This window comes from Crocodylus porosus, unplaced genomic scaffold (genome assembly GCF_001723895.1).
Source record: "Crocodylus porosus isolate Cpor-Errol unplaced genomic scaffold, CroPor_comp1, whole genome shotgun sequence".
Taxonomy (NCBI): Eukaryota; Metazoa; Chordata; order Crocodylia; family Crocodylidae; genus Crocodylus; species Crocodylus porosus.
Window position 1 is genome coordinate 108,713,400 of NW_017728931.1, and position 13,279 is coordinate 108,726,678.

Here is a 13,279-nt window from a genome sequence, read left to right on the forward strand (position 1 = left end):
CAAAAAAAAAAAAAAACCCAAACAAACTAATCCATAGATATATTCCATAGATCCATTGAAAATTGAAGGTGAGGGCCTGATAATGTTTGGGATTTCAAAATTGCTTTAGTGGCTGGAGAACAGCATCTCTTAGTGGTTTACTACCTTTTTTAACTAGAAGCTTATGAAACCAAATCGCACAACTGGGCATGTGCTCATACCCAACACTATGATATAATCTTATACTGCAATTTTAGAAATGCCAGATGACACACTGGCCTTATGAAAGTCAGTAGGAGTGCTGGTGATACCCACTAAAACAAGAGTTTTTGTGTCAGTTTCTGCCCAGTTGGTACTTCACATCTGCAGGCAACTCTCAAAAATAGGATGGAAACAGAACTGACATCATGGTTGACTTTGTAAGAGGTGAGGCTATTTTTTGGTGGTGATTTTTTTTTTTAAGTTGGATCAAATGATTAAAAATTGCTCTTCACTATTTTTGCATGGTTTCAGCATTGCTTGTGTCTATACCATCACAATGATAGATTTTTTTTTCAGGTACACTAATATAAAATAAATAGTGTTTTATTATGGGAGTGGTATGTCGAGCTTTCATGTGGCAGAGGAATATTCCTTTTGGGTATAATTGGGTGTCATGGTTTTTCTTGCAATAATTTATCTTGTGCATGAAGCAAAACAGGTTTTGACAGCTATTTTGAGGCATCTGCATGCAACATAATTTGAAGTGCTGTTTATTGGTAGAATAGGACTTTCCAACTGGCAGTCCATGTGGCTCATGAGGGGATAAATTGGAGCCCTGGGACTCTCACCCAGTCACCATTCCACCCATTGCTCTGGCTGCAAGAGCAACCAGTCTCCAGTCTCTGCTTCCTGCCTCCACCTCTGGTAGGGCAGCACTGGGAGTGAGGGTGATTCTGGGGCAATATGCTCAGGGGGGAGAATTGGGATCCTGTAGGGGTGGGTAGAAATCAGACCCATGCAGTGCATCAGTGGTGGGGAGGAGGTAGTCACATGGGCCTGTGGTACTGTGTGTGTTGAAGGAAGAATTCACACAGTGTGCAGCCTGGTGACCTGTGGTTTGCCTGGTGCAGCTAGCACAGTGAGTGGCCCCTGGGGCATGTGGCCCTCATGGACTTAGAAGTTGGATAGCCCTGTACTAGAATAAACTTGGGCTTTGGAAGATCTATTGCAGCAATACTTTTAGGAACAAAGGCTTTTAGTTATTTCCACAAGTGCCTGCCTGCATTCACAGATGGAGCTGTAAGGCCTGAGTGAATCATCAGAACTGTAGTGCATGCAGTAGCCTGGACTGCATGAGTTCAGGTAGTCACAGCCTAAATGTGGGCATTATAAGTATTATAAGTGATTGCTGTGGTGATTGCCACCTGCATGCACTGTAATCTCAAATGTCCTAGCCAGTGGTTAATTTTCATTCCTTTTCACCTAGTGTAATGCAGGCAGTTCATAAGCAGTTAGCAGAATTGAGTAGCTACCCCGCATCACAGTATTGAATGTCATACTACCTGAATTCGTTTCTGGCATGGGTGGCTTTGCTTCTTAATTCTCTGAGGATTAAGATGCAATCAATATTTTGATAGTTGAAAAAAATATTTCCATAAATAATTCCTTCTGTTGATCTTGGAGGTGGGGGGTGGGGCATTTAATGGATGGTTCCCTCCTTGCTGTCTCAGAATATGTAGAAAGTGCTGAAGCAGGACCTCCAGGATCATCATAAATGACTCAATAAAGGACTTAGCAGTGTACAAGGTAGACATCACACTTAACTTTTAGGCACCTGTCCTTCAGCATGGAATCCAGAACCCTCTGTTAGGCACCAGGACCCCTGTCCAGAGTGCACAGAGCAGTGATTCTTGACCAGGGTGCTGTGGAGTGTACAAACATTATTCACGAGATAAACCTAGAGATTTGAAATAGGAATCCATGGTGTTAAAACATTCTAACCTGTTATGAGTTTTCTGAATGTTTTGTTGCAAAAAATGAGTGAAATCTAAGAGAGAGCATTTTCCAAGGGGCATCTTGAGTGTAAGAATTAAGAACCACTTGCTACTAGACTGCTACATAAAAAGATGCCACCACCACATCCTCTGGTCATGCTTGAAAAGAAAGTGTTAGCTACAATTAGTTCTGCAGGTAGTAGTCTTAGTATGTATTGAGACTCAATATGTAGTGTCTCAAAATGCATTGAGTGTGTCTTAGAATGTCTTCTGCTTACCTCATATTTTGCGCATCTACTGTATTTACTCAAATCCAGAATGAGTTTTTTCCCCCCATTTAACACAGAAGGGGACTGGATTTGAGTATGAGGCAGTGGGGGTGAGGGGCTGGTGGCTGCTGTGGCTCCAGCTCCAAGTTGACTTATTCCCTACTTTCTGCTCTCTACTGCCTGCCTTCCCACTGCCTCCCTCTGCTCCCAACACTGTTTTCCTTGCCGCAGCAGTGCGGAGGGTGGATTTAAGATGATTGTCCAATAATTAGATTCTATACATGGAAAATTATAACAAAACTATTAATTTTCCATGCATAGAATCTATTTATTTGGGGGGAGTGGGGGGGGTCATTTTAAATTGAGATTCATCCTGGATTCAGGTAAATACAATAAATCTTTTTGTATAAAGAAATCTTTTTGTACAATAAATCTTTTTGATCTGGACCTACATATTTAAATTACTGGTTGTTTAATTAGTTGGAGAGAAGTGTTGGCAATGAAGTTAATAGATCTTGCCAGCTGGTTTAGTTCCATTGAATAACTTAATAGTAAAAATTCTGGGAAAAGATGTTTATTTTATGAGTTTTTCCAGATGGTAGGATAGTTATGTTGATGCACTATATATATTGTTAAGGAGAACCCAAGATAAAGTCATGCTCAGTGAAATACTTGACGACATTCTGGAAGACTTGTAGTCATTTATGATCAACTGGCCCTTCTAAAAGTAATAAAGAATTGTTAATCCTAGGATCTGGCCAGGTTCCCACTTGGGAACTGTATTCAGAGTGAAGGGAAATTATACTCGCATGAAATGGAAAAAATACTCTTTTCCTCCTTTTCTAAAGTGTTTAGTATTGTGCATTAAGATACAGTTTTCTTCCTTTTTGGTAGAGGTAGATGAATAATACTGATGAACTAATCCTGAGGAAAAGCAGTATGGTTTCAAATTGTTTTTCAAAACACTTTAGGATCCTTCAGGATAAAAGGGGTTGTCTTTGCAACAAACAACTTAAAACTTGGGGTTTTTTTATTTAATATCAAGCAATCTTTATAAAAGTGTAATCTGACATACAGTGGCTGACAGATACTCCTGATATTTTAGGAAAGGCTTTGCTCCAGGCATGCGGTTTTTCATCTTTATTTGTCACTAATGTCTTGTTTGTCACTAATGCTCTGAGCTAGATTTTTTTCATATATTATGCTACTTGGGGATTTTCTTATATTGATGAAATATTAATTTATATTTTATCTGTTTATTTTCATTTTTAGGTTATTGGAATATTGGATGTGTTCACACCAGATGTCACATTGGAGAAATTTAATGATTTGTAAGTTTTTGACTTTAGGAAAGCCTGTGTATTTGTTTCTGAATCCATTTCATGCAAGTGTTTTTGCATCTATAAAATGTTAGGTTGAATTTTCAAAGTTGTTATAAAGAAGCTTGGTTCCTGCAGCCCAAGGTGCCTAACTCCCTTACAGTGCTTTGAGATCTCAGCTAACCAGCTCCCTTATTTATCTTTGAAAAATCTCTTTTACTTAACATTTGTTTTAGAAATAAATGGCCAGATTCCAATGTTAAGGGTAGGGTACTAGAGGTGCAGTGATGCATCGGTCCATATCATATCGGCACCAGTAAAAGGAAAATTTACATTATTGGCAGTCAGCTTTTTTTGGCTGATTTGGCTAGTAATGTTGCTAGTAATGGTGCTGGGACTGGGCAGGGGACAGAGCCATGAGTAGCTCATCTGGGGAGTGCAGGAGGCGGGGGAGGGGGCAGCTGCACATACCCCCAGGGGAGTCGTAGGGGGGCATGTGCCCCCCGGATCCACATGCAGAGTGAGGTGGGCTGCCACTGTGGGCTGTGGCTGGGGGTGGTGCCCTCTTCCCAGCAAGGGGGCTGAGTTAAGGCAGCGCTGGAGGTGGGATCTGGGGGGCTACAGTGAATTTTGAGGTTGGTTATAGCCCACCCCGTAGCCTCACTCCCAGTGCCACCACCTGCCCCGAGTGCAGCCCTGGCCCAGCCCCCTGGCCAGGAAGAGCCCAACAGACCCCATCCCCAGCCTACCCATACCTCACAGATGAGCTGCCTGCCACCCAGCCCCACTCCCTCCCTCACTTCAGGGGCCTTCCCCCCAACATATCAGCAATCAGATCAATATCTGCCAATATGGCTTGTTAATCAGCTTGGTCCAGATGGTTTTTATCGGTGCAGCCCCAAATGGTACCCTAGATCTGCACCAGCAAAATTGTTCTGGTTTCTCAAAATATCTTTTTATACTAGAGGAATACGTCTTTGGTGATTATACAGGTATCCTGTGTTATTTGAAAATAAAAGGCAGAAACTTCAGCAAGTCCCAAAGTAAGGACTGAGTGCCATTCTAACCATGCAGATCTTTGAGGCAAAGCTCTTATCTCAAATATCTGGCATATTGACACTAAATATAGTCATTCACAGCAAGGAATGAACTTTCAAGTAGGTCCCAAAAAACTACCCTGACAAGTTTCGAAGGTACAAATCAGACGGAAAGAAACATTTTATTTTAAGACTAAAAGTGCAGCAGACCTATGGCAAAGGCTGTTTTGTACATACTCAGCAGCTTGTTAGATATGAGCCAGTACAAATGTATTTACACTTAAACAGGCTTGGAGAAAACCTTTGTGGATTAAAGGTCAGATGAGTCATTGATTGTTTACCCTTTGCTAGTTAGTCATGTGGAATTGTTTGGTCTGTGATATGTATTACTGGAAACAGCAGCTGAGGCCAGCAGTTAGTCCCCAGAGATGATGTTATCTGAATCCTCAGGACACTGCATTGGAGTATGCTGTGAGGCAGTGGTGGGTGGGTGAGAAGCCTGGACTGGCTTCCACAATCAAGCATCAGTCTGGACCAGGGAGGGGAGCCAAGGATCCATCCTTTCTGAAGTCTAGGTGACACTTGATTACTCCAGCATGCGCACAGGTAGACACAGACACCCTTTCTCCAGCCCTGACTTGGAGTGAAAGGCTACAACAGGAGTGGGCCAAGTCTGGCCCATGGGTTGGATCCAGCTGGCAGTGGATTCCATTTCCCAGCAGCCCCTGCCCAGATGGCTGGGCTGGTCTCCATGGAGACCCCAGCCACAGCTGCACTGTGATAGGGCAGGGGTTGCTCTGAAGCGGATCCTGGCTCTGCCCTGGCCCCAAACCAAGCTGCCCCACCACAAGATCCCAGCAGCTCTGGAGCAGCCCCCTGTCTTGCCCTGCCCAGCACCCTGCCAGAAAAGCTGGGGCTGGTCTCCATGGCAACCACAGCATTGCGCTATCACAGCACAGTGGCACCTGTGGTCTCCATGGAGATGGGCCCCAGCTATGTGGACAAGGGCTGCTGGGAAATGGAGTCCAGCTTCCTGCCACATCTGCTGTTTTGCCCACTCCTAGTCTAGAACCTTAATCTTGTAAAGACACATGCCTGTGTTGCATTCTCTACCTTGGGAATAGTTCAATTTAGTTAGACTTATTCCTGGATGCAAAGCTAAGCATATGCATAAGTCTTTTCAGGATTGGGATATCCTATGTAGCTTCCTCTTGTACAAAGGGAAGGTGCTCACAATCTTTTCTTGCCTGCTCTTGTATATTTATATAGGTTGGCAGAGAGTGGCCTGTAACATCACTGGTTTAGTTTCACAGATTATAGTAATATCTAGAAATATTGCATGTTCAAATTCTGTTCTTATTTCATGACTCCATGTTTCTCCCAGTAGATTTTAATATATTCTGTTTCTTACAAGTTCAGAGCCATCAAACTGTACACACAGCTAGTTGTAAAAATTGTGATCTAATTCTTTCCCTTATTCCTCTTTCCCATCCTGTTTACAGCACTTACCGGTTGTATATTGCCCCACATCAGTGAAATTGGGGAAACTCTGTGTGGTCCGTCTACCTGTATCACATTGTAGACTCAAGGTTTTAAATTCTAAGGTCTGTGGAGGTAGAGACTGCATTTTCATGTGTGTAGTGAAACCCTACCATGATAAGGAACTGTCCATGATAATTTTGTTACCAAATATGAGTAATAGCTTCTAGAAGTACCAGAGAGATTTAGGAGCACAAGTCTCATTAAAAGTTTGCATTTGTGATCCTAAGGGTGCCTCCAGCTGTTTAAGGGCAACTCTCTAACTCATGGTGCTTTACACAAAATGCAGTAAGTTAGAGCCTCCCACCCCACTGAACCAACAGATATTTGCCTGTTTGATCAGAGAGAAATGAGCTGCCGACACTGGCCCTGGCCAGCAGGTGGGGGCACTCCAGCAGCTTCTGAGGAGGCTACGAAAATGTCCCTCTCCCTAGGCCCCCTCCCCCAGCTCTAGCCACTCCTGAGGCTGTCAGCTGGGGGAGGGAGAGGGGGAAGCACGCAGCTGCCAGGTAGGCTTTGTTTGGCCAGAGCTGGAGGTGCGGTAGAACAGAGCCCCTTCGCCTTGCAGGTCCAGCCTGACTCCCATCAATACCTCAGCTGATATTGGGTTCCTTCTCCACCCCCTCTTCTTCCCCTGCTGACAGCCCTGTGGGCAAGGGTGAGCTGGTGCTCGCGCCAGCCCTGCATCACAAAGGCATGAAAAATTAATCCTCAAGGGAGCACAAGTTTCTGAAGGTGCTCTGCTCTATATTGCCTTCATAAAATCATAGAAAATTAGGGTTGGAAGGGACCTCAGGAGATCATCTAGTCCAACCCCCTGCTCAAACCAGGGCTATCCCCAACTAAGTCATCCCAGCTAAGGCTTTGTCTAGGTGGGTCTTGGAAACCCCCAAGGATTAAGAGTCTACAGTCTCTCTGGGTAACTTGTTCCAGTGTTTTACTATCTGCCTAGTGATAAAATTCTTATTATCATCTAACCTAAGCTTCTCTTGCTGCAACTTGAGACCATTGCTCCTTGTTCTGTCATCTGCCTCCACTGAGAACAGTCTAGCTCCATTCTCTTTTGAGCCCTCTTTCAGGTTGCTATTATCCCCTTTGTCTTCTCTTCTCTAGACTAAATAAGCCCTGTTACCTCAGCCTCTCATAAGTCATGTGCCCCAGCCCCCTCACCATTTTCATTGCCCTCCTCTGGACTCTCTCCAATTTATCCACATCCTTTCTGTTGTGGGCAAAAACTGGATACAGATGTGGCCTCACCAGTTCTGAATAGAAGGGAATAATCCAGGGATGAGCAAAATACAGCCTGCAGGCCAGATCCAGCTGGCCAAGCCCTTCCCTCCAGCCCACAGAGCCCCTTCAAAACCCATGTAATGGTAGCTGCCTCTCTCAAAGTCTCTGGCGGCACCAGCCGCTGGCTGCAGCACCCCTAGCTGTTTCCTTGGGTTCTGGTTGCGAGGCAACCAACCCTGACCTCAGCCTCACCCAGCTGGCCTCGTCCCGCCCCTGGCTCAGGCCACATTTGCAGCTTGGGAGGGACAAGGGGGCTGGGCCAGAACCTGTGGTGCTGGTGGGGGGAAACAGTGTCTGGACCAGGTTCTGCTTTGCTTCACAGGACTGGAAGGGGCCCTGCCCTGCAGGTAAGCCCAGGAAAGTGGCTGCTGGGTAGGCTTTCCCCATGCCGTGCTGTGCCGTGCTGTGCCGCTTGGGCCGTGCAGGGTTGGGCTGGGCCAGCACTGGGGAGGGGAAGCAGCAGCTGGGCCACAGCTCTGGCCCAGTCAGCACCAGGGAGGAGAGGTGGTAGTGGAGCCGTGTGCCACTTGGGACAGAATGAGCCCAGCCAGAGCGGCGCAGGATCAGCTGCATTTCCTGCCTACCTGTGCTGGTCAGTCCCAAGTGGCACACGGCTCCACCATGCTTCTGCTGGCTAGTACAGACCTGGCCAGGCTCACCCCATCCCCAGCAGCACGTGGGAAGCTGGCTTGAGCCGCATGCTGCTCCGGATGGGATGGAACTGACCGGATCTGCACTGGCCAGGAAAGGCAGCATGCAGCTGAAGTCAACTCCTTATGTGCTGCTGGGGATGGGAGGAGCCCGGCTGGGTCTGCATTGACCAGCAGAAGCAGCAGCAGAGCCATGTGTCACTCAGGACGGGACGGGACGGGACGAGCCTGGCCAGAGCAGCAAGGACACCTTTCTCCCTGCCTGTGTCAGTCAGTCCCGAGCAGCACACAGCTCCGCCACCGCTTCTGTTGGCTGGTGCATCCCATCCGGAGCAGCATGAGGCTGAAGCCAGCTTCCCATGTGCTGCGGGGGGGATGGGAGGAGCCCGGCCAGGTCAGCACCGGCTAGCAAAAGTGGCAGTGGAGCTGTGTGCTGCTCAGGACTGACTGGCACAGGCAGGGGGAAAAGTGCAGCTGAGCCTGGCACTCTGGCCGGGCTCGTCCCATCCCGAGCAGCATGCGGCTCTGCTGCCGCTTCTGCTGGCCAGTGCTGACCCGGCCAGGCTTCTCCCATCCCCAACAGCACATGAGGAGCCAACTTCAGCTGCATGCCACCTTTCCTGGCAGGTGAAGACCTAGCCGGGTCCATCCTATCCAGAGCAGCATGAGGCTGAAGCTAGCTTCCCAGGCGCTTCTGGGGACGGGATGAGCCCAACTGGGTTGGCACTGGCCAGCAGAAGCAGCAGCGGAGCCTGCTCCTTTTGGGACCAGCTGGCACAGATCAGGGGAAAGTTCTGAGGGAGGTCTGATGCCCCTGAAACCCCACTGCTGGGGCAGGATGTTAGAGTGGTCACAACCCCTTGCTGCCTGGTAAGTTGTGCAAGGGGTGGGGCTTCCGGTGGCAAAGATCAGGGGGCGGCATGTCCAGTCAAAAGATGGCAACCAGGGGGTGGGGCAACTGAAGGGGAGGGGCTACCCATGCGGCCTTCAACAGCTTGCCAAAATTCTTATCAAGCAGCCCTCCACCCAAAATAATTGCCCGCCCCTGGAATAATCACTTACCTTGACCTACTGGCAACACTCCTACAAGGCAACTTAGTATGCTGTTAGCTTTCTTGGCAACAGGGGCAAACTGTTGGTTTATATTCAGCTTACTGTCCACTGTATACCCCAGGTCCTTTTCTGCAGAGGTTCTGCCCAGCCAGTCAGATGCCAGCTTGTACTGGTATACGGGATTGTTCTGTCCTAAGTGCAGGACTTTACACTTGTCTTTGTTGAACCTCATGAGATCCCTTTTGGCCCAATCTTCCAATTTGTCTGTCTCTCTGAATCCTAACCTTACCCCCAACATATCTACTACTCCCCCCAGCTTGGTGTCAGCTGCAGACTTGCTGAGGGTGCACTCTGTGCCATCTTCCAGGCCATGGATGAAGATATTGAATAAAACCAACCCCAAAACCGACACTTGATATGACTGCCAAGTAGACATCAAGCCATTGATTACTAACCTCTGAGCCTGATGCTTCAGCTAGTTTTCTGTCTACCTTATGGTCTGTCCAGCCCATGCTTCCTTAGCTTGCCTGTGAGAATGTTGTGGAAGTGTATATCAAGTAATTTCAGTTAATACCTAATTTATCAACGATTAAGTTTTGTGTGATCGGCCATTTTAAAAACACTCTGCAGCCATGTACATGGGTTATGTCACAGCTGTAGAGTGCTTTCAGGGACCTGATTGTACAAAAAAAATGTAACATGCACAGAGAGGTATAGGACTATTACACATTTCAAAGCTCTCTGACAGTAACAACAAAAATGTAACTACTTCCTTTAGATTTTTTTTCCCTGTGGTTTTGCTAGAACATTCACAAAGTTCTTTCTAGCCCACTTCAAATATTTATGACCTCTGGGGAAATGAATTTAATAAGAATGAAAAAATGGCTATATCTATGCTTTTACCTTCCAGGAACACTGACAAAAAAGAGGTTAAATTACGTTTTCTAGGTCCACTTTATCAGCCAGAAACATTTTTATATGCTATAAATATACTCATAGAGAATAAAATCTCTCTGCTCTATTTCTCCAGTCTTTCACTACTTCATGTTTGAATTTTGTATCCAAAGAATTGAAAATGCGGAGGCTGAGATTAGAGGTTTAAGGGTCCTAATTCTGTGGAAATTGAAAGTGATATGGCTGCCTTATGCTTTTGGGCTCTTGTGAAAATCTCAACCATAGTTCTTTGGAACTATCTTATTGTAACATTCCCCTGAAGTACAGTCATTAATGTTAATTGCTATATTTTTAGTTTGCAAATAAAATTGTAATGAAATTGATGCCATCTTAGATTTTAAACAAAGGAAAATTATTTTAAGAAAAAAAATATGGATAGATTGGGCAACCTAGCTTTGTCACTTCATGAAAGTGTCTGCTTTTTATCATAAGCAGCAGAAAAGTTATGGTTTGAACTTTAAACTGCCAGTGAGGTTCTTGCTTTAAAGTAGTCTCTATTAACTTGTTCTGTTAGAATTTGTTACCAAGTAGGGGTGCACCAATAAAGATTTTCTTGGCCAATAATGATAGCCGATATTTCACCAGGCATATTGGCCAATACCAATTCAATAAACGATTTATAGGAATGCAGCTGGGCAGCATGGAGAGCAGCTCCCTGCAGGTAAGTCTGTGGAGGGGAAGGGCTGTGGGGTAGGGAGGCAGATCCGAGGCCTCCAGAGTGAGGGAGGGAGTGGGGCGGGGGCAGCAAGTTGAAGAGCACCGAGCCCACAGAGGGCAGTCTGCGTCCACCCTGTGTACAAATCTGGGGGGCACATGCCCCCCATGCTTCCCTAGGGGTTCGTGCAGTGGCAGGAACACACTTCCCCTCCCCCCCATGGCCCTGGATGACCTGCCCACAGCTCCATCCCACTCCCTGACCCAGCCCTGTGGTCCCATTCACTGCCTTGGCTGGGCAGCACCCCCAACCCCTGCCCCTGCCCTATTCCCTCCCTTACCATGGGGGCCTTGATCTGTCTTCCCCTACACCCCTTTCCTCCCCCATGCCCCTTCCCCTCCACAGACTTACCTGCAGGTGCTGCTCTCCATGCTGCCTGGCTGCATTCCTGATCACGTGCGTGTTGCAACTGCACACAGTGTCCGGGGCCCTTTCCACAAGGCATAATGTATTTATTGGTGACATTATTGGCTACACTGGCCAAAAAAAGCTGATAGCCAATAATGTTAATTTTCCTTTTATTGGTGCTGATCAATATGGCACCTATATATCGGTGCACTTCTTGTATCAAGCTAGTTTTAAGTGATAAGCATATTAAAGGCCTTCTAAAACATAGGATCTAAACCTGTCCTTTGCATTACTTCTGCTTTAGGCTGGCCTTGAAATATCAGTTTGATGTGCTGCTGTGGTTCTCGCCCTTCCTCACACTTGTCTTCCTTTCTGCAAAGGGTTGTTGTAAGCCCCTGACACTTGTTTATGACTCCAGGTTAAGAATTTGTGTCAGTAATGCCCTCTTCCAATTTTGATCTAGTGTGATCCTGATGCATCTGTTCTATCTCTGCATATTGGACCCAGTAGTTTCCTTAACTCATCACAGTGATTGTAAAGAAAACAACACTATGTAAAGTTCAGAGCTTTTATGTAGTTGACTTCTAAGTAACATGTCTTGCCTGGGCTATTTTATCTTTGGTTAAAATGTATTATTTCTATTAACTGACCAATAGCTTTCTATAATCAGTGGCTTAGTTGCTCAGTCTTTGCTTAAGCAGTCAAAACTGATTATTTGTGTAGCAAGGGGAAGCTGTGTTGTTTTTAGCAGAAGTGATTTGGTTATATAGGTTTTAAATGAAATGCGAGATTAAATTTACCAGTAAATTAATGGAATTAACTGCATTTTATTATCACTGAGATGTAATGTGATGTTGCATTCCATTTATTTGACAGACTTCAAGGAGTTAATTAGTATTTGATTTTTCTTTAGCTATCTGGTTATGCCATTCATGGGAACAGACTTGAGTAAGATAATGAAGCATGAGAAATTAACTGAAGATCGAATCCAGTTCCTGGTCTATCAGATGTTAAAGGGACTAAAGGTTTGCTGCTTCTTTATCGTTCTCTTACAAGTTAATTTTTTCCTTGGTTTACCATTGTTTGGATAACTGTACATACCATATTTAGTCAAATCCAAGACTATTTTGAATTTAAGACAATACCCCCCAAATATATAGTTTTCCATTGATAAAATCTAGTTATTTGTTATAATTTTCATATATAGGATCTAATTGTTCGGGGGTTGTCTTAAACTTGTTCCCAACCACAGGGGGCAGGCAGGCAGCCTGACCCTGGTACTTTGCTCCCCCCTATTGCTTAACCCCATACCAAGTCCCTTGCTGCTGAACCCCTGTTCACACTGCTGCTGCATCTACCACCTGCCCCGCCACCCTCCCCACCGAGCACTGCTATCCCATCCCTCTATGTGTTGCTGCCACTTCCCCTTACCCACACTTCTGCCCCAACAGCAGTGCAGGTCAGAGGATGAGGCAGCAGTGCAGGTTAGAGGGTGGGGTAACAACCTGTGCTGCTGTCCCACCCCAGTATACTGCTGCTCCATCCCCTGACCCACAGTGCTGCCACCACATCCCCTGATTCAGCTGCTGCCAATCAGCAGTGTAGATCAGGACATGTGGATTGGGCAACAGCATGTTGGGAGATGGTCAACAGCATGTGCTGCTTCCCACCCCTGCTACCTCATCTCCTGACCCATTCTGCTGACTGGGCAGCAGCACAGTCAGGGGGTTTGGTAGCAGTATGAGTAGTGGACTGGGCAACAGCTTTTCAGGGGATAGGGCAGCAATGTGTGCTGCTTCCCATCCCCTGACTTCCTCTCCCCTAACTGCCCTATCTCCTGCCTGATTCTGCGACCTGTGCTGCTACCTCATCCCCCACATCTCTGCTGTCCTGCTGATTTATCTCCTGCCCAATCCCTGACTTAGATTGCCACCCATCCCCTACCTGTTTTCCCATAGCTTCACTATTCCCCTGCTCCCCCTCCCCCATCCTTCTGACCTACCAGGGCCATCCCTGTGCTTTGGGGGGGCCCTGCACACAGTGCTGTACAGGCCCCACCACAGCCACTGCACACCGCTGGCTGCACGCTCTGGCTACTTGCCACCTCCGGCCCTGCACACCCCTAGGGATGGCTCTCTGCCTTATCCACG

General features: G+C 46.5%; 1 protein-coding gene across 2 annotated transcripts in view; it reads left to right on the plus strand.

The window, feature by feature from the left end:
- Positions 1–13,279, plus strand: part of MAPK12 (mitogen-activated protein kinase 12) — a 53,859-nt gene that overhangs the window by 6,920 nt on the left and 33,660 nt on the right. For both annotated transcript variants that reach the window (XM_019543466.1, XM_019543467.1), the window contains exons 3-4: positions 3,497–3,555; positions 12,043–12,154. In XM_019543466.1, the coding sequence (XP_019399011.1) occupies positions 3,497–3,555; positions 12,043–12,154 (171 nt within the window). The remainder of the gene's footprint in view (positions 1–3,496; positions 3,556–12,042; positions 12,155–13,279) is intronic.